At 43.2% G+C, this 27,639-nt stretch overlaps 1 protein-coding gene across 1 annotated transcript in view; it reads left to right on the forward strand.

Annotated features, from left to right (window-relative positions):
- Positions 1 to 21,730: 21,730 nt before the first annotated feature.
- Positions 21,731 to 27,639, forward strand: part of LOC144894190 (uncharacterized) — a 93,184-nt gene continuing 87,275 nt past the window's right edge. The window contains exons 1-3 of the mRNA XM_078786285.1: positions 21,731 to 21,795; positions 26,224 to 26,522; positions 26,599 to 26,697. Of these exons, the coding sequence (XP_078642411.1) occupies positions 21,731 to 21,795; positions 26,224 to 26,522; positions 26,599 to 26,697 (463 nt within the window). The remainder of the gene's footprint in view (positions 21,796 to 26,223; positions 26,523 to 26,598; positions 26,698 to 27,639) is intronic.

Genomic DNA, 27,639 nt, shown 5'->3' on the forward strand with positions numbered 1-27,639 from the left:
ATTAGTTTTAAAACGGAGCTTGGCAACCGCTGGCGTTCTTTAGCCGGCAGCTTCGCCCGCCCGAACGCCGTTACAGTACCTTCGACCGCGAGTTGCTCGGACTTCACTTGGCGGTCAGGCACTTCCGCCATCTGCTCGTGCAAGTACAGTGACAATCCCCCCCCCCCCTCTATTTACATGAAATGGTTTTTATTAGTTTTAAAACATAGTTTAACGCCAACATAGCGCCAACATAGTTTGCAAACGTGAAATAAATGAATACGCTCTCAAATGTGCCATCCGAGGCAGAGTGTGTCCGCCACGTTCGGCACACGCGATAGCTCGCTGCTCTCTGATTGGTTGAATCGTTTTTTGGACATAGCTCGGTAAGTAATTGTCCGATTAATATGAAACCTTGAAAAGGCACATCCTCGGGTCCCCAGCAATATACCTGGCAAGTTTAAAGTATATCGGACCTGTGGTTGTCGAGAAACAGCGGTCACAGACAAACAAACGTACAAACGTACAAACGTACAAACAAACACACAGAGATTACTGGAATTATAGATAGATATTGGGGGAAATGCCAGGGGCATAGAAAAGGCCCCTTTATATGGTATGTGCGTTTGAAATCAGATGGGAGGGGGGGGGGGGATGTCAATAACTTCCAAGTTCCAACAACAATAAGAACCAAGTTCCATAGGAAGAACCAAGGAATGCTCTATAAAAGTTCATATAAAGGGCCCTACATTTGGCAAATGAAACGCAATTACTTCCTCATGCAGCTGTGTGAATCAAATTGGCATTTTCCCCAAGAATGTCGCTTCTTTTCTATAGTTTACCATATGGCACATACCATATAAAGGGGCCTTTTCTATAGTTTGCCACATGGCACATCTATCTATAATTCCAGTAATCTCTGTGTGTTTGTTTGTTTGTTTGTCTGTGACCGCTGTTTCTCGACAACCACGGGTCCGATATACTTTAAACTTGCCAGGTATATTGCTGGGGACCCGAGGATGTGCCTTTTCAAGGTTTCATATTAATCGGACAATTACTTACCGAGCTATGTCCAAAAAACGATTCAACCAATCAGAGAGCAGCGAGCTATCGCGTGTGCCGAACATGGCGAACACACTCTGCCTCGGATGGCACATTTGAGAGCGTATTCATTTATTTCCCGTCGGCAAACTATGTTGGCGCTATGTTGGCGTTAAACGATGTTTTAAAACTAATAAAAACCCCGGGGGGATTGTCACTGTACTCGCAAGCCGTTCGCCGTTCGCTTTGGCGTTGCGAATGGACCAAAACATTTCATGGACCAAACCATTTCATGTAAATAGAGGGGGGGATATAATTTTAGATATAGATATAGTACGGGCATGCCCTCGTACCATATAAAGGGGCCTTTTCTATGTCCCTGGCATTTTCCCCAATAATTAATGCTAACAGACTGGACAGCCAGCTTGACGTGCATCCCTGGGCCCAGATGAGACAGCATAAAGTTGAGTGTGCATACCTGTAGACAATACCACAAGCCCTTCCCACATTGGACGAAATAAATAAATAACCTTCACTGTTTCTTAAAATACACAGTTTTGTTGAAAAAAAGGAAACAGGGTGACTTTTTATTAAAAAGGGGGTTTTGGTGTGTGTGTGTGTGTGTGTTAAAATTGGCAGGTCATTTATTTATCATGGTAAAAGGTACATATTTCATTTTATCACTCATTTTGGGAGCTCAAATGGTTAGTGCCGTGTTCAAATTTGATGTGCCGTAGATAAGATCTGGTGGTGTCACGGCCGACGCATTTTTGCATGGCTTTGGTACCTTACAATTTGTCACAATAGCACTGTGGACATGACTCATAATGATGCTGAAAATCCGGTTTAAGAATTGATACCTTTTAAACATGAACAAACTGTATTTTGTTAATCATGCAAGACTTTATTCAAGATGATGTAAAATACTTGAAAAAGAAAGAAGAAAAAAATTATACCATATTACAAGTCGCGTTGGACCATATTCCAGGTTTCACACTGTGGTCGCTTCTTTGGTATTTCTCAATCCGCTGTAAGTCTATTTGTATTATTGTGTACCTGCATATGCTGGGATTCTGCTGGTGGACTAAGCATGCCCGAGGCTCGGCCCGTGTGCGAATTGTTTTCATGTACTGTATATATATGTTAATTCCACCTAATTTGTGTCAAGTTTTGTGAAACGACATTGATATGAAAACTTTCATGTTGTCTGTTGTTAAATTTATTCTTGTTTCTTCAAACAAATCGCGATTTTAGTGCACGATATTCTTATCTCATACCAACGCGCGTCCGAGTGCATACGCATGCGCTATTTAATAATTACACCGAATTTGTGTCAAATTCTGTGAAACGAGATTGATATGAAAACTTTCATGTTGTCTTTGTTGCTAAATTTATTCTGGTTTCTTCAAACAAATAGCGACTTTAGTCCGCAATGTTCTTACCTCATACCAACGCACGTCTGAGTGCATGTGCATGTGCTGTTCAAAAAGGCACCCAACAACAACGCGGTCCTCATAGAGCTGATCATCGCAGATAAAAACTGCATTTTGTTCAATGTGCAAGACTTTATTCAAAACTATATAAAAGATTTGAAAAAGAAAGAAGAAAAAAAATATTCAAACCAAATGGGACTTGAACCCACAATCCCCTGCTTGGAAGTCTGATGCCTCATCCATTAGGCCACACAAAAACACAATACCTTTACACAAGAAGAAGTTAATGTATTTTATTTGCAAGATGTAGGGTGCCCCTTTTATATCAACTTTTCTAGAGCATTCCTTGCTTCCTCCGAAGAACACAAGGGTAGTCCAGCATGCACACGAAATGTTTTGAATGTCCCTCATTTTCTGTTTGGCATTTTCTACAAGCTATGGAATGTCCCTTCTTTTCTGTACTTTGCCACATGGCACATACCAGAAATGGGCCCTTTCTATGCCCCTGGCATTTTCCCCAAGAATGCCCCTTCTTGTAACATGCATTAGAAAGGACACGGTTATGATGGGATATGATATATGTTTGAGATAATGAAGAGTATAGACAAAATAAGTGCTGAATAATTATTCAGCAGAGATAGTCACAGGACCAGTAGACTGTGGGCCCAGAGACCAATATCGTTTTAGTTTTTTGATTTAGTGACCTACCTCTGGGGTGGGGGCAAACATGATGATAAATGAAAGGCTGTAGTACCACGAGCAAAATACTTTTTTTCACAAGCGTAAATGTTGCACATAAACGAGAAACGCTGGCCCAAAATGTCATCATAGATCAAGTATACGTTATTTTTTCAAAAACACATTTAGAATTCAAATAACAACACAAAGTGTATGTAATTGAGTTGAAAATAGTATTAACATAAATATGTATTGATTCTGATTTTAAAAATATTAAAAAATGAGTGACACAAAGGTTTGCATGAAATTTTATTTCCTAAATTGCAGTGATCTAATATTGATGTCACTTTATACAAGTATGCCATCTTTCAAGATGAGAAATGCTTTTGGACCATGAGCACAAAATAATTCTTCACAGCAGTGAGGAAATTTTTCACTATGTGAATCAATTGCATGTTCCTGGTATTACATTTCCGAGCCTAAAATGGCCCACACACTAAACGCATTCATTTTCTGTGTCAGGTTCCTCTACTTCCGCATCACTGCCATCATCAGAATCACTATTCTCACTATCATCGTCTAAGTCATTGTGTCCAGTGATATTGCAACAGTTATTTCGAGCACACTTGCACAGATCTGTACATGGAACATTGTTTTGAAGACAGGTACAAGTATCAGCATCACCACATTTACTTTTCTTGCAGTTACCAGTGCAGTAAGCTAACTCCATAACACTGTCTGGAGCAGGAGGAAGGTACATTCAGTTGATGACAAGCTCACCACTTTCCATCTTCCACCCATGCCCATCAGGAACGGGTATCTCTGCATTTGGTTGTAGGCTCCTCTTGTAAATACCTGAAAATATTGAAAAGGTGAAAAAAAAATTCAGCCTCAGTTGTTACCTTCCAATGTTATGTTATGCTGCAATGAAGGTATTGAACAGTAACATTAAATTGTGGAGTCTGCCTCATAATAAGATCTGCTTCATTCCTTTTTCAGCCTTGTGTACATAGTAAAATGCATTATGATCATGGAATATAAGATATCTCTGAATTAAACACATATTCATATTTTGGTTTTTTTCACAATATTTGATCGTTGATTTGATGTTTAAAAAACACTAACAAAAGGAGATGAGCAAGGCATTTATTTCCTTACCGACTCCCAAAATATAGTATTATTTTTGCACCTGATTAATTTTACACATAATTATGACAGGTTTACATGTTGCACACAAGTCTTACAAATTATATCTTACAATGAACCTGGAAACGTTATGGAAGACACATACCTGCTTGGTAGTTGGCCCGTTTGATGTGTTCCCTCAGAGCATCTTGGTTGGGAGGCATTGTGATTTCAGATTTCCTTGCCAGTCGGAACATGTTGTACTTGGCCTCGTTGACGGTTGTGACGCTGTGTTGTCCATACAATTTGCAAACAAATACCTCCAGTGCTGCTACTAAGTCTAGCTGTATGTCAAAATGCTCGCCAAGGTCCTTCAAAGCATTACACAGCTCCCTGTCCTGAAGAAGAAGATTAAAGGCTTTCTTCTTTCCCTTGCCGTAAAATGAGCTTACGCTGTCACACCCAGTGAAGCAATGTAGGCCTATTAATGCCTGGCTGACATCATCTCAGATACTATCACGAACAGACTGCAGATCAATGGTTCTCGAATTCACTCCTCTCCCCATATGGAAATACATATGTGTAGGAACTGTGGATTGAAGAGCTATACCAATAATGAAGACGTCAGTATCAGGACTGACAATGATGACGTCGGCAGAGGTACGGACTGCACATGCTGCATGAAAATACATCCTTGTATCGGCTTCTTCCTGTGTGGAGCAGAGATGTGGCTCCTCTACTTTTAGCACCTGATCAGTCACCTCCTTTCCTGGCGAGAAAGAATGGCACATCCTTCCATGTGCCAAGAAAACCTTCACTCCCCTCAATTCTGATGTGGGAACTTTAGTCCATGTCTCGTCCAAATACTCCACTTGCAATTCCTTATTCTCTCCATTTGAGAGGAACTTCTTCCACTGTTGAGGAAGTGCCTGGCCATGAATTCGCATCAACTGAGAGCCATTGTCTGCTCTCTTGGCCCTCTTGGCATTCTTAATGGAGACTTGCCTGTAGGTATCGGTCACAAAGTGAATCTCTTGTGATCTGTTTGCTTTTGCCATTTTCACAAGACGTCTCAAGATGGCAAGAGAAAGGTTGAGAAATGTTCTTTGGCCTGGTACCTTGTTCACATTTAACTGCTGTATCATAGCCATGCCATCCACAACATACACACCACCTATAATGGGAGTTTCTGCTAGAGGCTTCTCTGGCTAACTTTCAAGGGCATGGAGCAAGTTGGCTTTGTTGGTCTTGACCAGAGACCCTTGAGAATTTGCGAGTGAGAGTGGTAACGGACCCAAGGAATACGTCAGTAGCCCCTGCAGATTAATATTCCTGTACCGTCCAATCATGACCAGTCTTGCTGGCAGATTTCTGTCGGCTTTCAGGCAGACATTCTTTCCATGTAGTCTGCATTTTACAGTCTTAGACATACTGGTAAATGTCTTCAGCTTCATTTGTTTCATGCTGACAAACAAGTCCACTTCTCCTGTTTGTCGACGCTCTCTGGACAACTTGGTGAATTCTGTTTCACCCCTTTCATATGCAGTCTGCATATCAGTTTGGACATCTTGTGTCGCTACTGCACCTGATGTGATGTGTATCAGCTCATCTTGTTCATAGTCGAAAGGATTGACCATACTGTTAGTTGTATCCACAATTTTCTTAACATCTGCCTTATCCCGTTTCATATGGCTTTGCAGGAGATCTAATCATGTTGTGCTCTGCTCTTCTTTGCCTGCCATGGCCTCACATTCTCAAGCGATTACGCCTCTTGCATGATGGGACCATATCCACCTGTTTACAGTTCGTTTACTGGTTGGAAAACCTGTCATACCTCCTTTTGTTTTTGAGTCACGGTTTGCTGTCTGTTCAATAGTTTGGTCATAAGCAAGTTTGGCGAAGGCATTATTGCTCCTCTGAACAGCAAAGTCACCTTCCAGACATTGCTGATGTATTGATGGGAGGGTAGTTGCAAGATCAGACATTTCAAGCCAGTACACAGGAAGGTATCTACTATAATTGAGGTGGTCATATGCAAACACCCATGGTAGCATACGTCTTACACTTGCCAAGTGAAGTTCCCAATTTGCTTCACGAGTACCTCTCAGGAAGAGCAGGAGAACTTCTACCATCTCAATATACGAACTCCAGAATCCAAAGGTCTGCTTCTTGTTGCAAGCTTCTATGAATTGACTGTAAGATGTCTCAAACTGATGAAATCTTTCTCCATTCAGGATTTCTTGATATTCAGGTTTGGGGAAGGCTTGGGCCAAGTCTGCCATCAGCTGTTTTACTCTGTTTGCCTCTTCAGGAATGGTGTCCAGATAAGCATTGAGTCGCATTTGATGCATTGCCTCCACCACCAGCTTGTGAGCTCTGACTGCTCTGTTGTAGTGCTTACCAGTCATCACCCCATTTACCGAGCCTGTCGCAACAATCTCCGATTCTATCACGATATCTTGAAGGCCAGCATCTTTAAAGCGCTTTCCCAAACAACCAAGAAAGGACATAGCTGTGTGAAAAGCACCAAGTCGTATGACCAGCCTCTTCATAAACTGTGCATTTCTCCACCTAATCAGTTGTGCCTTCACATAGATTGCTTGATCCATCACAACGACAACCGTCTCCAAGCTTAGCTGATCGGCAATCTCGACACATTTCTGCAGAATTGTAAGGACTGTGTCCATTTCTGTGGGGCTCCCATCAATGACAGGTAAATAGCCTATTACAGACTTTGGTGGAACCTCAACTTGGGAATGGAGCTGGTTGAACCCAGTCCAGAGGGCAAGATCTTGTATGTTCTGGATTTTGCAGCAAGGGTGCATTAGCAGACTGAAGGAGTGAAACATGCTCTGCAAACGGCACTGGACCTTCCTTTTTCCTCCGTAGTATGTAGCTAGATTCACCACTGGCGGCTGCATTGACCTGTTTCTTGTTCTTTTCACAGCTGGATCTTTAGTGCTAGAGGACCTAGGTTGATTAGTTCTTGGACTGATATTACTCTGGACGACAATGCCATTTGTGTTGTGGGTAGTTCCATGTCCAGATAACGTTTCTTCACCAAAGTCATTGTTATCCCATACTAACGTGGTTGGAATCCCTGGCTGCATGGTGGATGGAAGGGAATCTTCAACGTGACTAACCTCTTGTGTAGCAAGTGCTGCATCATGATTTAAAATCACAGTTTGAAACAGAGTGTCCCAAACCATTTAACAGTCCTATCAACTGGGCTGATCCTGATAGATGACGCACTGTCATACAACATCAACAACAACAACAACAACAGGCATTTTAAGGCCATTTTCCCTGCAAGAGCGGGGGTTAGCCTTGCGGTCCCCATGACATGTCATAGCAAGTGACATATGCTTAGGCATCAGTTTCCGTCCTTTAGAAGCCAGAGAAATTATATCCTGTGATATGGACAGGAGTTTTCTATGGATTGGTGCAGATACATCTACCATCTTCTCTGTGTCTGGCTCATCAGATGCGCCAACTGCCCATGCTAAAAAATTGTATAGTCTGCAGGGCACATTGCTTCTGCCTCTTTCAAATTCAGATGTTCTGCTGTCGGTGGCCATGGCATAGTAGGTTTGACTTCTCTGATTGTTTGCCTGAGATCTAATGCTGTCATGTCAGTATTGCACAGTGCATTTGGATCAGCATACACATAGCCCATTTGTGATTGGTGGCCTGCTTGTGATGGTGCTTCTGTGTCATCTGTTGTCGAATCCATTTCACTGTGGGTCGTGCTTTGCGTGGCGTCTTGAAGGTTTGTCTGCTTTTCCACAAGAGTAGCTGTAGAAATGTCATTAACATAGACGATGTCTCCTTGTGATTTCATGTGAGGTGTTATAAAACATAGCTGTGGAAATTTCTTTGATAACCTGTGCTTCAAGTATCCAGACTTATATGAATTTGCCTCAACTCCATGGCTTATCTTAATTTGTTTGATGAATAAGTCATTCACTTTTTTAAGTCTCATGATCTCTTTGTTGTCAATGATGCGAGTTTTCACTGTCTTGCTGAAAACGTCAAATGCTTCTGAATAAGAATTATCACTTCCCGTTTGTGTGTTGGCTGGCCTGGTCAGGTAGCGTGTAAAGTCCCTGTAGCATGAGCTGTGGTACCTAACTTCGATTGCCACACAATCCTTGTCTTTAATCTGCATGAGAAGTGACACATTTCCACTGTCTTCTGCTGCTTGCTGTAAATGGACGGCATCTATGGTTGAACATGTGACGAGGTGTCCCTTTTTTCTCTTGCGGGTGGATCTGCATCTTATAGTTTTTTCTTTCTGGCATAGGATACATATGTTTGGTAGAACATGCTGTGATCTTGCTGGAACTGGAGGTCTACCAAAGCTGGAACGAAGGGCCCGTCTCTTTGTTGGTTTTGTATTTTCTGCTTCAACTTTTTCTTCACCGACATAAGCTTGGGGCACGGTTGCTGTATAAAAAGAAAACACACACACACAAAGAAACAAAAATTAATGTGGAAAACCCATAAAACCAGTAATATAAGAACATTGGAGAATAATTGATTTTTAACAAATTTTAACCTTATAAAGTGCAAGTTTTAAACCTACCCGTAGAGGATAAGTCATCGGCTTTTTTTTCATGCTTTTCATCACCCTTTCAACACGTTGGGAGTCTGTAAAGCGTGTAACATGGCTGATGGAATCCTCCGTGAAGTGGTATTGCTGGCGACAGCGCTGTGTTGGAATCTGCACTGAATCCTGCCGAGTGTTGAGCAACGTAATCTCTCGCAATTTTTGGTTGAGGACCATCCAAAGACTTCCATTTGTTGACATATTCTAAGAAACGGGACCATGTTTTGTCTGAAAATTGGACAATTTTGCACTTTTTGGATGGGAAGATGCACATAAAACACTCTTTTTCTTGAGTATTTTCGTCACTCGAAGACAACACGTCCTCATCACTGGAGGCCGCCATGTTGTCTCAAGGCGTGACCGCACCGTTCCGGTACGGCGGTTGTCATTGGCCAATTGCCGATGATATATTGAACACGTCTTCTGATTGGTTATTTTCTGGGATTTTCCATTCAAGGATACGCGCACATTTTAAACATGTAAATAATTAATTAAAATCTAAATTACTCATTGACGTACCAAAATCGTTTGTGTGAAAAGTGACAATGTTTCCTATAATATTCTCTATAAATTCATACCAAAATCGTGTCCATCCGTTTTGTAGGTCATGCAAGAAAGCAATATATTACTACGGCTGTTTGCCAACTATAGTTTACTCTGGGTTTATTTTTGTCTCTGCATATAAAAACTCATTCATTCTATGCTGATTGAGAAGAAAACTTACAAAATGGGACAGCGGTGAACAAACTGGATGTAAAAGCCCACATTTTTGGATAATAATTGATTGGATTGGCAATGGAAATAACTAAAAAAATTCCAGAGTGAAGAAAATAACATGTATAATTTTTCTGTGATTAACATAAGCATTGTATCCATGGCAGATCATTGATGAAATGGAGAACTTCTTGGAATGGCTCAAATTCCAAGGCCTGAGAGCAGAAACAGCCCAAGCAGTGATCGATAAGCTTGGAATTGAGAATCAGAAGGTTTTTCGGGCTTGTACCGAGTCGGATGTATTGCGGACCGAGCTCCTCTCTCTCTCCAAAGAGAAATTACAATTTTCATTGTATGCTGACTTCTCTAAATTTATGAATTCTTTTTCGAAGCCGCAAGATGTCCAGATTGCAGGTTCTTCTCTTTTGGGAAGTATTTTCGTCAACTTGGAGAATGTTATTCCGGAACTTTCCAGTTCATGTGAAAAGATTTTCAGATCCCAAAATGTGCAGCTGGAAAATGTTCCTGGTTTATCTGAATTCGGGTTCAGTGATTTCTGCAATCTCCGCTCTCAGGATGATTGATCAAGAGTATTCCGAAACTGTATTTATCGTTCGGTGTGTGAAGTTATAGTGTCCCCCTTGGAAGTTTCTCGGTGTTTATCTTTCATCAATTAATCGTTTGTTTGCCGCGTCACGAGCAAGGCCTTGCAGCCTCAGGCTTCCCCCGTCGAAGGTTGTTCCTTCCTTCGCTGTTTTGCTAGCTTTTTTGATTTCCCTTTCTCCACCAAGCTTCACCAAGCATCTACTATTTGTCTAACGTTGTAACCCCCACCCCCCCCCCCAAAACAAACAAAAAAACAAACAAAAAAACTTTTATTTCCCTTTCTCCTCGTGTGCTTTTGCCTCTGCCCACGTGCGCTGTCTCGCCCCGCCCCCATTTTCTGCTTGCCTTCCACCTTTTGCCCTGTTCAAGTGACCCGTGGTCATCGCTCTAGGCTTCCTCTCCCCATTGGTATTTTTGTGAATATAAGATTGTTCTTCACAGTTCTGTTTAAATATGTTTCAACTATCCCCTTCAGTGTTTTATTCAGTGGTTTATTACAACACGCTGTTTTTCTTCTTATTTAAAAGGCTCCTTTCAATTTCCTCTTCAACTCATTCCATTTCAAAAAAATATTCAATCTCTTATGATTCCAAATCACTCCATGATCTAAATTCGCATTCATTCCATCCCTCCTCCATCGTTCTTAAACGAATCGCTAACTTGAAAATCACAACAAACCCAATTTGTTATATATGTTCATCTTTCATTAATCATCCACTTTCTAAACTCCCCCCTTGCCCCTCCCCTTCAAATCTCCCCCCCAACCATCCCTCCCAAATTCTCCCTCCTCCCACCTCCTTCTCAAAGCTGCCTCCTCCCCACTTCCTCTCCCTCCTATGTCATACCTCCACCTCCCCCAACCTTTTACTTTCCTCTGCCCCCCCCCCTCAAAGAAACTCTCACTGTGCCTCATTCCATCACCATCAAACCTTTCGTCCTCCTCATCCTTCCCTTTCTTGTAACTCTTCTGTAATCTCTGAAACACTATCAACTGCTCTTCCTGCATCCCCCTCTCACCCTTCATCTGACCCTACCCCTCCCCTCCCCTGTCCTGCACCCGATGCTCCCCCTCTCTCCTCACTAACGGTATGGACCTCAAACATCCGGGGCCTTCGCTCAAACCTGATTGATCTCTCCATTCAGGTTGCTTCTGAAAATCCAGACTTGATCTGCTTAACAGAAACTTTCCTCCTTCAAGATGTCTCTGATTCCTTAATATCTCTTCCTGGTTACTCCCTCCTCCGGTACGATAGGCCTGATCCTCGTCCTGGTGGTGGGGTGGCTATCTTTATCAAAAACTCTCTTCCTCACTCTCCCTGCACTGCCCTCTCTCCACCCCACCCACAGGAGTACCTCTGGCTCTGGCTTCCTCTCCGCTCCCACCTTTTGTTCATATGTGTTCTGTACCGTCCTCCAAACAGTGATGACTCCATTTACATTTCTCTGTCGGACAACATGGACCAACTTCTATCAACTCATCCAAACTCTCTCTTCCTCAGATGTGGCGACTTCAACTGTCATCATGCCAGCTGGCTGGGTGTGGGTTCATCTCTCACCAGCCATGGCACCTCAGCAAAGGACTTCTGCGACTCATTGGGACTGACACAATCTGTCAATTTCCCGACCCGGATCTCAGTCAATGGAGTATCTTCTCTTCTGGACTTGGTTATGACTAACTTCCCTGCAAATGTCTGCTCCTCTTCTTCTGCTCCAATCGGTTCTTCTGATCATGTGCTTCTTAAAGTGGACATCTCACTGGCCATTCTCATAGAGCCTCCTCAGCGCCGGCGAGTCTGGCATTTCACTCAGGCCGACTGGACTGGTCTCCCATCTCTAATGCCTCTGACATCAATTCTTCCTGGGAATTCTTCCAAAGCAAACTGCTCTCTCTCATGCACAGATTTATCCCATCTCATCTTCAGTTGTCTTACCCTTCCTCCCATCCATGGTACATTGAATCTTGTGGTGAGGCAATTGCCCTGAAACAACTTGCCTTTGCGTCTTGGAAGGCAAATCCAACTGAAGGCAATCTCAGTTCCTTCCACCAAGCTCAAAACAAGTGTGTTTCTACCCTCAGGAGTGCCAGGAGCACTATCTCTCCACACTCAAGCTTGAACTCTCAAACCTGTCCCCTTCCTCCAAATCCTGGTTGTGTCTGGTCAAATCCGTTTCTGGTGTTTGTTCCCCCTCCATCCCCTCCCTTACCTCAAATGGCTACACAGTTGACACCGCACGTGACAAAGCCGAATGCCTCAACTCTGTGTTTGCCTCAAAATCTTGTGTCCCAAACCCATCTCTCTCTGTTCCCACCTTTCCCAGTCGAACCCAACTGCTCCTGGACTCTGTGTCCTTCTCTCCTGACAAGGTGGAGAAGTTTTTATCAAACCTCGACTCTGATTCTGCAACTGGACCAGATGGCATCAGCCCTCGGGTCCTAAAATCATGCTCTGCCGCTCTATCTCACCCTCTCTCTGTTCTTTTCACCCTCTCTTTTGCTCAAGGTCATCTACCAGCATCTTGGAAATCAGCAAACATTACAGCTTTACACAAAAAAGGTGCAAAAACAGATCCTTGCAACTACAGACCAATCAGCCTGCTCCCATTTATCAGCAAAGTCATGGAATCCATCATTGCTTCAGATATCAAATCCTTCCTCTTCTCCAATGGCTTGATCTCTGATCATCAATTTGGATTCAGACCAGGTCATTCCACTCTGGATATGTTGCTTCTGCTGTCTCAACAATGGATGGAGGTCCTCAATGCCAAACAGGAAATCAGAGCTGTCTCACTTGACATATCACGTGCCTTCGATACGGTCTGGCACCCAACTCTGCTCACCAAACTCACCTCCTATGGTATTCAGGGAAATCTCCACTCATGGCTTGCGGATTTCCTCTCTGGCCGTAGGCAACATGTGGCCCTGAATGGATTTCTCTCATCTTCCCTGCCTGTTCTGGCTGGAGTTCCCCAAGGTAGTGTTCTGGGCCCTGTGCTATTTCTGGTCTTCATCAATGACCTCTCCGACTCTCTGGAAAATCCTCTCTATCTTTTTGCTGATGACTCCACTATCTGCCACTCCATTCCTCATCCCTCAGATCGGCAGTCTGCAGCCTCCTCACTCTCTGCAGACCTGGACAAAATCACAGACTAGTCAAACAAGTGGAACATGTCTTTCAATCCTGACAAATCTCACACTCTTGCAATGTCTCTCCGAAAGGACCGACTGGACAACCCTCCCATCTACTTTCTCAACAATCCTCTCCAAGAAGTTCTGTCGCTCAAGCTTTTGGGTCTCGCTATCTGCCATGATCTTTCTTGGGAAAACCACATTTCCAAGCTGGCCTCCAAAGCCAGTCGCCGACTGGGCATCCTCCGTCGTGCGAAGTCCTTCCTTGGCCCACCTGAGCTCCTCACCACATACATGGCTTTCATCCGCAGCTCAATGGAATACTGTTCCCACCTCTGGGCTGGTGCTCCTGCCTCACACCTTGCTCAGCTTCACGCTGTTGAGGCCAAAGCTTTCAGAATCATTGGAGCTCCTGCGATGTAGTCACCTCCGAGGGCCTTTCACTCCCTCACCGCAGGCAGGTTTGGTGGTCTTTCTGTCTTCTACCGACTCCTCTCCGGCCTTGCTCCCCCAGCTCTCTCTGTGCTCTGTCCCCCCAATATTCCTTCAGGTCGCACAAGATCTGCCTGCAACCCTCTTATGGTTAAACTGCCAAAGTCTAGGCTCTGTGCTCACCTTCACTCTTTCATTCCCCTTTTCTCCCGCCTCTGGAACAAACTCCCCCACTCCCTCCAATCCCACTCCTCCCTCCAGGTCTTTAAAACAGCTGTTCACCACCATCTCTTATCTTCCCCCATCGAAAACCTTGATCTTTTCTACCCCCGGTAATTCACCCCAGAGTCCTTGCAGTGTTCATATGTTTTATTCCTCTCCCACCTCCCCCCAAGTCCTCCCGATGTCCCTGCTCTCAAATGTTGTGTTTGTGTCCTTCCCCCTCTCTCCCCATCTTGTCTGCCGCTCCTCTTGTTTTTTGTGTTTTGTGTGTCGGTTTGTCTTTTTGTGTGATTAATGTTAGCTCTTTCACGAGCCTCGATCTTGTATACAACAAAAAAAAAAAAGAAAAAAAAAAGAGTCATGTCTGGTATGTGAGTTTTTTTTAATGCAACATAGCATGATAACAAATATCTTGATCGTCTGCCATTGTTTTTTTTTGTATTCTTTTAACTTGTGTAATCTGTTTTGGTGCAGTTTTGTAATTGTCTAATATTAATGGATTTTTGATGTAGGGTACAAGGTACATTTTAGCTCACCTGGAACATATTTCCGGGGAGCTTATGGGATGGCACGTCGTCAGTCTGTCCATAAACACATGCAACTTCTCTGAAACTGCTGATGCGATTGTGACCAAACTTGGCTAAGATTATATTTTGTGTGTTGGAACTCAAGTTTGTTCAGGGCATTGAAAAAATAATCGAGGTCTCAGGGGGTCTACCAGGGGGCAAAGTTGGTCCAGGTTTGACCCACCCAAACCCCCAAATTAGAACTACACAAACGATTTCGATGAAACTTGACCACAACCTTCATCACCCGTGATGCACCAAAGGTTTTTCAGGCATTTGAAAAATCCGTGTCTATTTCCCCTATTTTTTTTCTTTTTTGGAAATTGCATTAAATTCCAGAGATTTTCCATGTTTAACGGTGCATTTAAGTTATCTGCATGCAGGAAGTAAATTGTTACCTCTCTTTAGCCATGGAAGGCTTGTCCTTGTTATTCCATGCTTTTTGAAAAATATGAAGACGCTTCATCGTGAATGAATGAATGAATGATCGTTTTAAGGCCATTTTTCCCCGCTAGAGCGGGGGTTAGCCTTGCGGGCCCCATGACAATCATGGTTCCCTGTTTGAGGCAATGTTTTATGGCCGGATGCCCTTCCTGACGCCAACCCTTGGTCACGCTCTTACGATGCACAGGGATACGGTGTACACACCGTGATCATTCATCCCAGCAAGCTGGTACTCAATTTGCCGACGTCGGAAGGATGACAGGCTGAGTCAACCCCCCTGGCGTTAATTCAGCGATCGACCGGGATTCGAACCCAGGATCCTAGGATCCCAAGCCGGCACACTGACCGCTAAGCCAACACCAGGCTAAGGTCGTATTGTAATCAGCTCTGTCCATCCGTATGTCTGTCAGTCATTCTGTCTCCTGAAAGGTTGTCAAAATTCACATACTTGGTTGTTATGATCACCACCTGGCAATAAGGTGCAAGAGTATTGAGTATTATTTTGACCACGCAACCTGGGTACATCACCAAAAATAGGTCAATACCCCTGGCACTCACCTTGTGGAATAAACAGTATATTACACTGACAAAAGGTATTTTAAACCAGTTTCAAAGCTTGCGAGAGGAGAGACAGGGCAGCATGAAGAATCATACTGACATAATCATATGACTTCAAACAAACGAACAAAAAAAGACCTATTTTGGGGGGCCACCTCCCCCTCCCCCACCCCATGTACATCCTCAGACCCCAATTCTTCTAATGCCTCAAATAAACATTGGAACATCATAGGTGATTAAGGTTGTGGTGAAGTTTTATTGTAATTGTGCATGTAGTTTCGGAGAAAAGAGCAAATACCTACTTTGGGTGTGGGCGGCAACATGCCAACGGTACCTTGCACCCCGATTTTTTTTTTATGCCAGCAACAAATGTTGGGACATCACAGGTGATCGGAACGTTGTGGTCAAGTTTCATCGGAATTGCATGTGCAGTTTCTTCCAAGAAAGCATGTACCTATTGTGGGGGCAACCCCCCGCACTCCGTAGATCCCCTCATGGGCCGGTATTTTTAACTCACCTGGAACGAAGTTCAGTGGAGCTTATGCGATGGAGCGTTGTCAGTCCATCAGTCCGTAAACACTTGAAATATCTTTTCCGAAACCACTGTGGGATTGCGACCAAATTTGGCACAACTGATATTTGTTGTGTTGTGACTAATGTTTGTTCACGGCATTTAAAAAAATCTGGATCTAAGGGGGGTTTACCCGGGGTCAAAGTGGATCCAGGTTTAACCCCCAAAATAGGAATACGCTTTTTCCTGTGAAACGACACACACTATCCTGGACCCACTTTGACCACACATAGACCCCCTTTGACTTCGATTTTCATCGTGCCGTAAATAAACTTCGGTACATCATGGGTGTGATTAAGGTTGTGGTCAAGCTTCATTGAAATAGTATCTGTAGCTTCAGAGGAAAAAGCAAATTACTATTTTGGGGGATCAAACCTGGATCCACTTTGACCCCTGGAAGACCTTAGACCTTGATTTATTTTTAATGTGGTGAACAAACTTTAGTCACAATGCAACACATATCATTTGGGCCAAATTTGCTCGCAATCCCATTAGTGGTTTCAGAGAAGAAGTTTCATGTGTTTACGGACTGGCTGCCTGACTGCCTGACGGATGGACGACGCGCCATTTCATAAGCTCCCGTGAACTTGGTTCAGGACATTCATAACTTAATTGTATAAGCTCCCCTGAAAACACACACACACACACACACACACACACACACACACACACACACCATCACCTGGTGTTGGCCAAATGGTTAGGGCGGAAGGCTTGGGATCCTAATGTCCTGAGTTTGAATCCCCTTGAATTAACGCCAGGTGGGGTTGACTCAGCCTGTCATCCTTCCGAGGTCGGCAAAATGAGTACCAGATAACTGGTTATAGAGAGGCATTGCATCAGCGGCAGATGCACCCACTGAAAATGATGCAACCAGCAGCAGGGTGGCTGTACACCGAACCACCACCACCACCATCACATTAGAATTCAATGATTATCGGATCCGAATCCACATTTAGATCTTCACCAAAATCGAATCAATTATTCCTTGTTGCACACACCTGTCCACCAAGTTTCGTCCAAATCCGTTCTTATCTTTTTGAGACATCGTGCTATGTATCGTTTTTGGTCGCATCTCCCGATGGTAAAGAATCACTTTTAAAATTCTACTAGCCGGATCCGAATCCGGATCTTCACCAAAATCTTATTATTTCGTCCTTGTCACATAAACTACCTCTGCCAAATATCGTCCAAATCCGTCAATAAGTTTTTGAGATATCTTGTTCACAGACAGACAAACAAACAAACAGACAGACAAAGGCACAGGGGTGAAAACATAACCTCCATTCACCTTCGGTGGCAGAGGTAAATATTGTTGCACGTGCACACATAATCCGCCCGTCCAGATCGCAATTTGTGAAGGGAGATAAACAGCCAATTAGTTGTCCGTGTCGAAACATCTGATTAGCCTGTGACACACCGCACATATCTCAAACATCCAATTTAAATGATGCAATTGCATAGAATCGCAGTGTCACAGAGAATTATTGTTAAAGGCGATTCAGCACATTGCTTCTCATCGTAGGTTGATCCACGTGATCTTGCATAAGATTCAACAGCGATCAAAATGATTCCTTTGAGAGTCTAACGCTGGACAAATTTAATATTGCCATATTTCTTCAGAGAATTGCATCTATCCTCGAAGATTCACAATGCATGTCGGTGAACTGCCCTATTACTATCCTCTTCTTCCTCCTCTTGAACTTATTCAAGCACTCCTAACGCATCTACAATCACGTGAAAAAGTAAGTACACCCCATGTAAAGTTTTGACTTTTTCCACATATTTCAACATACAGCTATTTGATCTTCATTTCAACAATATTGACAGATAAAGGTGATATAATATAACAAATGTCATTAAACATTTACATTTTGTAGTCCATTGAATAATTTAAATAAACATGAATGCAAATTTCGCATGTGGAAATTTGCATTCATGTTTATTTAAATTATTCAATGGACTACAAAATGTAAATGTTTAATGACATTTGTTATATTATATCACCTTTATCTGTCAATATTGTTGAAATGAAGATCAAATAGCTGTATGTTGAAATATGTGGAAAAAGTCAAAACTTTACATGGGGTGTACTTACTTTTTCACGTGATTGTGAAATGCGAAATTGCGAAAGTAAGTACACCCCTACATTTATCACTACTTCTAATACCTAAAATTAGAATCAGGTGCACCAGCTCAGGTGCAAATGATTAGAACATCGTTGGAAAAGTTCTTAGAGGAACCTGTCTTATTTAAACCTCAGACATTTCGTTTGGTTTGCTCTTTGTTGTTGAAGTGTGCGGCGTCACCACGCCTAGATCAAACGAGCTCTCTGAGGCCTTCAGAAAGACGGTTATAGATGCCTCCGAGTTTGGGAAGGGATTTTAAAAGATCTCCAAACAATTTGAAATCAATGATTCGACTGTCCGGAAGATCATCTACAAGTGGAGAAGATTCCAAACAACTGCCAACTTGTTCAGGCCAGGCCGCCCCAGCAAGTTCAGCACGAGAGCAGACCGTAAGATGCTGAAAGAGGTCTCAAATAACCCCAGAATGTCATCACGGGACCTACAGGTAGCTCTTGCCACTGTTGATGTCAAAGTGCATGAGTCTACGGTTAGAAAGAGGCTGCACAAATTTGATCTACATTGGAGGTGTGCTTGGAGGAAACCTTTGCTGGCCAGAAAGAACATCAGGGCAAGACTAAAGTTTGCCAATGAATGCCGAGGCAAAGACCAGCACTTCTGGAACAATATGCTCTGGACAGATGAGTCAAAGGCAGAGCTATTTTGCCACAGTACCAGAAGACATGTTTGGTGAAAACCAAAGACAGCATTTGACTACAAGAACCTGATACCAACTGCAAAGCATGGTGGTGGAAATATATGGTTTGGGGCAGCTTTGCTGCATCAGGACCTGGGCAGCTCTCCATCATACAATCCACGATGAATTCTTAATTGTACCAGAGGGTGCTTGAGGATAATGTGAGGCCATCTGTCAGAAAGTTGAAGCTTAACCGAAGGTGGATCTTGCAACATGACAATGACCCTAAACATACCAGTAAATCCACCAAGGAATGGCTGAAAATAAAGAAATGGAGGGTTCTGGAATGGCCAAGTCAAAGCCCGGATCTAAATCCCATTGAGATGTTGTGGGGGGGGTTTGAAACGAGCTGTGCATGCAAGAAACCCCCTCAAACATCGCACAGCTGAAAGAATTCTGCATGGAGGAGTGGGCAAAATTTTCTCCCAGTCGATGTCAGAGACTAGTAGACAGTTAGAAGAAACGCCAACTTGAGGTTGTTTCTGCCAAAGGGGGCAATACCACCTATTTGAGCCAAGGTTGTACTTACTTTTTCCACATGCGAAATTTGCATTTATGTTTATTTACATTATACAATGGACAACAAAATGTAAATGTTTCATGATATTTGTTATATTATATCACCTTAATCTGTCAATATTGTTGAAATGAAGATCAAATAGCTGTATTTTGAAATACTAGGGCATGCCCGTACTATATATATATATCTAAAATTATATCTTCCCCCCCCCCTCTATTTACATGAAATGGTTTGGTCCATTCACAAAGCCAAAGCGAACGGCTTGCGAGTACGGTGACAATCCCCCCCCCCCTCTATTTACATGAAATGGTTTGGTCCAAAGCGAACGGCTTGCGAGTACGGTGACAATCCCCCCCCCTCTATTTACATGAAATGGTTTGGTCCAAAGCGAACGGCTTGCGAGTACGGTGACAATCCCCCCCCCCCCCCTCTATTTACATGAAATGGTTTGGTCCAAAGCGAACGGCTTGCGGAGTTTGGTAAAGAAATCGCCATAGCGTGCACAAACGCGCAGGAAAGCGAAAGAATCGCAAATTAGTTTTAATTAGTTTTAAAACATAGTTTAACGCCAACATAGCGGCAACATAGTTTGCCAACGTGAAATAAATGAATACGCTCTCAAATGTGCCGTCCGAGGCAGAGTCTGTTTGCCACGTTCGGCACACGTGATAACTCGCTGCTCTCTGATTGGTTGAATCGTTTTTTGGACATAGCTCGGTAACTACTTGTCCGATTAATATGAAACCTTGAAAAGGCACATCCTCGGGTCCCCAGCAATATACCTGGCAAGTTTCAAGTATATCGGACCCGTGGTTGTCGAGAAACAGTGGTCACAGACACACAGACATACATACAGACATACAGAGATTACTGGAATTATAGATAGATGTTGAAAAAGTCATAACTTTACATGGGGTGTACTTAATTTTTCACATGACTGTACATGCATAGCATTATCTCGACATTTGGAAATGTATCCGCAACTTTCTTGTCCATCAACAGTTTGTAAAGGAAATGTTCTCTCCCTATGTTATCATCTTCGTATTCCAGTAAATGAGTGAAGAAGGCTGAAAACTGCACAAGTTCAACACCAAGTGCTTGTTCTAGATCATCCTTGTACTCGGCAACCAATTTTGCTGCAGCTGCTTCGATTTCATCGCAGTGCAGTGATTCCAGTTTATGCAAGAAACCGAAAAGAGAACAGGTGTTTTCATAGTCTTCCAATCGTTCCTCCAATGAACTCAGAAACTGATCAATTACTGGAAGAAAATTCTGAACTCGAAATTTTCAGACAGTGGGAGTGCAGCTTCTTCTGATCGTCCATATGTGGAGGCCCCCTGGTTGTGGAGGCCCCTGGGCAACTGCCCAGCTTGCCCATTCATAAATCCGGCCCAGTCTCAATCTCTTTGCTGATGACTCCACTCTCTGACGCTCCATATCTCAACCCTGAGATCACCAGGTGGCATCCTCTTCACTCCCTACGGACTTGGACAAAATCACAAACTGGTCAAACAAGTGGAACATGTCTTTTAATTCTGACAAATCTCTCGCTCTCACAAAGTCTCTCCAAAAAGACCATCTGGAAAACCCTCCCATTTACTTTCTCAACAATCCTCTCGAAGAAGATCTGTCACTCAAGCTTTTGGGTCTCACAATCTGCCATGATCTTTCCTGGGGAAACCACTTTTCTAAGATGGCCTCCAAAGACTGTCGCCGACTGGGCATCCTCCATCGTGTGACGTCCTTCCTTGGCACCTTTGATCTCCTCACCACAAACAAAGCTTTCATCCACAGCTTGATGGAGTACTCTTCTCCCTTCTTGGTTGGTGCTCCTTTCCTAACACCTAGCTCAGTTTCACGCTGTCGAAACTAGAGCTTTCAGAATCATTGGAATCTCCCGCGATGAAGCTGATTCTGATGGCCTTTCACTTGCTCACCACAGACTGGTGGTCTTTCTGTTGGTGGTCTTTCTGTCTTCTGCCGTCTCCTATCTGGCCTAGGTCCCCCAGCACTGTCTGTGCTCTGTCCCCCAAATATTCCTTCAGGACGCACAAGGTCTGCCTGTATTCCTCTCCTGGTAAATCTGCCAAAATCAAGACTCTCTGCTCACCTTCACTCTTTCGTTCCTCTTTTCCCCCACGTCTGAAACAAACTCCCACACTCTCTTCAATCCCACTCCTCCCTCCAGGTCTTTAAACAGGGAGTACAATGACCTGTGGATGAGCAAAAAGAACTGAAGAAGCAAATCAGAAGTAATACAGGATCTAAGGGCAGCTCGAGAAATGCCCTTAGATTCTGTATTTGGACTTGAACAGCAGGAAGGATGTAAAAAGAGAAATGTTGGCGAGTAAGAAAATAATTTAAAATGGGACATAATGGCCAGACACAGAAGATAAAATAAATGGGACGAAGGATTAGAGACGAAAGAACGGAAAATGAAAGAAATATTGGAAGACACTAAAGTCATCTCAAGCACAAGAAGACAAGCGAGAGGGCAAAGAATGTTGAGGAGGAGATCATGGAATATGTAGAAACAATGTGTGAAGATCGGTATAACACATGACAGGTGCAGGTGGAGAGGATATGAGCGATCAAAGCGGACCACGACGAGGTGAAGCTGTGTGAACTGGAGCAAATTCATGGTGTGAAAGGGTGTGTGCCGTGCTTGGGTGGAATAAAGAAGCCGGGGTTCCTTGGAGTGCCGAGCCTGAGAGTAATGGAGTGTGTGCCGTGAGCGTGCAGAGTGGAGTGCATGAACGAGCGAGGGTACGGGTCATGCATCGATTCAGACGGGCGTAACCGTTAGCTTGACTGAGGGGAGGGGTGAGGTCACCGAGCGGGAAATATTTTAAATGTTAATATCTTCTCATCCTGTGCGTCGGAGATTAAAAAGAACAGGTTTGTAATCCGTACCTGTCCAAGGGAGGGTACATTTCAAGGCACTCCCTGTCACTGTGTGTTAACAGTTCGTGTTGGGCAAAATGCCCGTATGCAGATGATTGAAAAAAAAATTCCCAAGAAATGGTGTGTGGCTGAGTGTGCGCGGCACAAATGCTGCATCCGGCACAATTGGCAAATTCAGCTGCGGGATCTCCGTGGAAAGGCTCATATCTAAAGTTGTGTGTGAACTGTCATGGAGAGACCCATGTGTGCGAATGGAGTGAGATTGACTGTGGAGTGGATCGTGTGAATAAATGGTGTGCATGAGACGGCTGGTGTGTGTAAGTTGTGTACGCTGGGCCAGGAGGCGATTTGGGGATGTACCACGTTGTGGTGAAGTGGTGTGGTTGTGGTGAAGGTTACGGGGCTGTGCATATGTGCGTGACGTCTGTGGGGGTTCCGCAGCGCGAGCAGTGGATGTGGAGAACACGTCCGGGTTCCCGTGGGGAATCCGCCGAATGTGAGTGCGAACATTTAAATTCATTGGCAGGTTCCAGACATGCCGCAGAACTTTCCCACAGAGGGGGAATTACATAGGATAGAATATTTAGTGCGGAAGCGGATTTAAAGCTGGAACTCCAGAGCAATCGCTGCTGTTTGAACGTGTTGGGCACCCGAGGAGAAGCTGCCTACCTGTTCATGCCATGGAAGGATCACCTGCCGAGATAAATAGTCTTCCCAGGTTTGGCGGTCTCAATCGGTGTCAGTCGTTACTTAACATCCCGTTCGGCCGCGAAGCTAGTTCAGTGGTCGGGGAGAGTCCGAGAAATTCCAGAAAATGTTTTAAATAATTTTTCAATCTTTATTTCATGGAAATTGAATTAAATACTGAAACACTGTTGAATACAAATCGCCGCCTTGTTATTTCCACTAACCTTCAGGTTAGCATGCTTAAATAGTGCTTAACATCCGGAATTTATATTTTTTACAATATTTAACTTCATGATTAATTCACCTGGAACGATTTTCCGGGGAGCTTATGTGATGGTGCGTCATCAGTCCGTCCATCCGTCCATTTTTCCTTAAACACTTGCAACTTTTTCTCCTCAACCGCTGATTGAATTGTGACGAAACTTGGCACAAATTATATTTGTTGCGTTGTCATAAAGGTGGGCACGATTCGGAAAATTTTAAGTCTGCTTACCGCTTATCCGCTCCGCCAGCCCGTGTAGTCCGATTCGCTTATCCGCTTCAGCGGCCGAAAATCTTAGTCCGCTTACCGGTTATCCGCTTATCCGCTTCGATTCGATTTTTTTAAAGCGCTTCGACGTTTTTAAAGCGATTTTTGACGTTTCTAAAGGGAATTTAATGCTTTTTATGCCTAAATAGCCATTTCTAACTACTACAAAGACAAACAAAGCTTTTAAGATCAAAAATATACATTTTTATTTAAATAAAATTTATTCAAAATTTATTGAAATAAAGTTTTCCACTCGACTCTACTCTACTCTACAGTTAATTTAAATATAATTTTAATATATGCAAGTTACATTAAAGAAAAATCAATTTGCCCGTCCTTTCTTTGACAAGAGAGTCTACTAGTCAACAGACTAGCAGTCTGTTGACTAGTCCTCGTCTTCCTCCTCCACCTCGTGGGCCTTCTTGAGGATTTGGAGGTTGCCCTTTATGAAGACTTGGTGTACGTGGCCTTTGAGCACTTGGTGCACGTGGCCTTGCTGTCCACGACCTTGAAGAAGGGGGCGATGTGCCTCCACTTCTGGCTGAGGCTGGAATTGTCTGTGTCCATTGTCACGTTGATCTCAGCCGACTCGATTGAGTCCAGCGACATCCTGCTCTCGCTGCGCGCGAGCTGAGGGGTCAGGGCACAGATCTCCTGACTGTCCTCCACATCCCCCATCATGTTGACCACCGGGTTGTGGATGTCGCTGTGCTGGGACTGCTGGTTTGTGTCGCTCGTGTGCCTGTCCCTGGCACTGCCGCTGGCTGGAGAGTCAGAAATCTCTCCATCTTGACGTTATTGCCGCTCTAGCGTCCAATAAAATATTCAGTTTTCACTTATTATTCACTTAAATAAATATTCACAATTCTAGAGTAACGGCTCAGGCTAACAGCTGATTTGGCGAATCGCGATGCGCTTTAATTTTTCGGTAGTCTGCTTACGCTTATCCGCTTCGGTTTCCGGGGGTTGTTCCGATTCGCTTATCCGCTTCGAAAACGTTAGTCCACTGCAGCGGATAAGCGGATAAGCGGACTTTCGAAGCGGACCGCCCACATTTGCGTTGGCACTAAAGTTTTTCACGGCATTAAAAAATTGGGTCTTCCGGGAGTCAAAGTGGATCCACGTTTAACGCCCCCAAAATAGGAATTAGCTTTTGACTCTGAAATTACACACATGATTTTGATGAAACTCGACCACAACCATCATCACCTTTGATGCACCAATGTTTGTTCATGGCACGGAGAAAATAGAAGTCTAAGGGGCTCAATGGGAGGGGGAGGGGGGGGGCAAGTGTGTCCAGGTTTGACCCCTCAAAATAGATCTATGCTTTATTCTCTGAAACTACACACACAATTTTGATGACACTTCACCACAACCTTCACCACCCGTGCTGTAGCAAAGTTTGTTCATGGCCTTAAAAAAATCTGCCCCTTTGGGGTTGTGCAGGGGCAGGTTGTGCAGGGCAGGGTCTGCCCTCCAAAATAGGTATTTGCTTTCTTCTCAGAAACTACACATCCAATTCCAATAAAACTTGACCACAACATTCTGTTCATCACCCATGATGTACCAACGTTTTTTCCCAGCATTTACAAAAACGGGGTCTGAGTAGTCTATGGGGGTTGGGGGTGGGGGGGGGGGGGGGGTGGATGGAGGTTCATTTTTCCTTTGTTTGTTTAAAGTCTTATGATGACGTTTGTATGATTGTACATGCTGCCCTGTCCTCCAGCATCCATTCAAATTGGTTAAAAATGCCCTGATATGGTTTAAAATACCTTTAGTCAGTGTAGTATACTGCTTTATTCCACCAGATGAGCGCCCGGGGGTATTGCCCCTCTGTTTATATTTAAATGGAAGTATACATTTCATGACATAACATGTTCTATGATCTCTCAAGATGGATCTCAGTCTCATTTCCCTCCAAACCACTGACGCTGATTTGTACACAGGTGATGTCTATCCTTTAAATGTGGAAGGCAGACAACACAACAATGATTCATCTGTCACAGAAGATTCAAAATGTGCTTCGACGAAGAAAGTTTCAGATGATATTGACATGACAAACGGAAGTGCTGCCTGTTTTGCAACTGGTGAGTGGAAACGTAAAAAATTAACTTTGCAGAAGAGATCTTTTGTGTTGAGAAAATATTAATTTTTTGGAAAAGTGTTAAATATTTAGCATTTTGATTTTGACAAAAAAAAAAGAAAAGTGTTGTGTTCTTTCTTTCTGTAGAACAATCCAGAAGTCATAAGGGACAAATAAGGTCCAGGTGCAACTTGACACTGAAGAAGAAGCCTTTTTTTGAAGAAAAAATCACGAAATCAAGACTCACTTCCTATAAAATACAAGTGCATGTCTGGGCCTCACAACACTAAGATTAATATTAAATTGAACAAACACAAAAAGGTTGTAGAAAGGGGATTACGTTATAAGTGTAATGTGTGCAGAATAGATTTTGCTTTAACGAATAACATCAAAATACACATGAGGATTCATACAGGAAAACACCCCCACAAGTGCTCTGTCTGTGATAAAGGTTTCTCTCGAAAAGGCCATTTGAAATCACATATGAGGATCCACACAGGAGAGCAACCTTACAAATGCTCGATATGTGATAAAGGTTTCTCTCGAAACAGCCATTTGAAATTACATATAAGGATCCATACAGGAGAGCGACTTTACAAATGCTCGATATGTGATAAAGGTTTCTCTCGAAAAGGCAGTTTGAAATCACATATGAGGATCCACACAGGAGAGCAACCTTACAAATGCTCGATATGTGATAAAGGTTTCTCTCGAAAAGGCCATTTTAAATCATATATGAGGATCCACACAGGAGGTCAACCTTACAAATGCTCGATATGTGATAAAGGTTTCTCTCATAGCAGCAGTTTGAAATTACATATGAGGATCCATTCAGGAGAGCAACCTTACAAATGCTCGATATGTGATAAAGGTTTCTCTCAAAACAGCCATTTGATATTGGATCCATACAGGAGAGCGACCTTACAAATGCTCGATATGTGATAAAGGTTTCTCTCAAAACAGCCATTTGAAATTACATATGAGGATCCATACAGGAGAGCGACCTTACAAATGCTCGATATGTGATAAAGGTTTCTCTCAAAACAGCAATTTTAAATTACATATGAGGATCCATACAGGAGAGCTGAAATCTGTAATACCAGGATATGAAAAATGAGATGAAGAGGATTTGGAAATTGAAGAAATTTGAAATTGTACCAGTGATAGTCAGAGCAACAGGGAATCTGTATGATCAAGAAAATCCCAAAGAAGTACTTATAAAGCATTCCGGGGAATATCATGACAAATAATCTACAGGTGGAAGCTGTCAGAGGTTCAGTGAGGATTCTGAAACAAGCCCTTGGACCAACGCTTTGAGAACGAAGTTTCACAAACTGGTTAATCAAAAAGAATCCTTTACCGAAAAAGGAGGTGGGGATTTTGAGTTCTGGGAGAACTTCCTTCCACCTTCTAAATAAAACCGGTCTGTGGAGATAAAAAACCAACGAGAGCATCCGTACAAATAGACCATGGGCCGAGTCCACTAATTCTGCTTGGTTTTCGAATTCCGTGGTCTACGATAAGAAGTATCTGCATATGTGCTTGATATGTTTAATAAGTGTATATGAACCATTAATGAAATGTTCCCATGTTCAAAATTTGCAGATTAATGAGCAACGGCCAAAAACAGAGGAAGTTAAACTCCCTTGGTGAGGACTTCCTTTTCCCTAGCAACGGTTGCATAGATGCTTCTAAATCGAGATTTTGAGCATTGCAATCCTCTGATCATGCAAATGCATGATTTTGCAAATCATCTGATGTTATCAGATGTTATTTTGTGGATTATTTCATGTACATAATTCCTATTGGTGTCCGTTGCTATGGTAAAAATATCCCTAGCAACCAATATTTCACAAACTGCTTATATGCATCAATTGATTCACTAAAAGTATAAATCTGCCCTGTAAATTAGACTAGCCAGGCTCGAAACATACTGCTATACTTTGGGGACTCGTTATCCCACCCCACATCCCTATATTTGTAACTTG

This window comes from Myxine glutinosa, chromosome 1 (genome assembly GCF_964187855.1).
Source record: "Myxine glutinosa chromosome 1, kmMyxGlut1.1, whole genome shotgun sequence".
Taxonomy (NCBI): Eukaryota; Metazoa; Chordata; class Myxini; order Myxiniformes; family Myxinidae; genus Myxine; species Myxine glutinosa.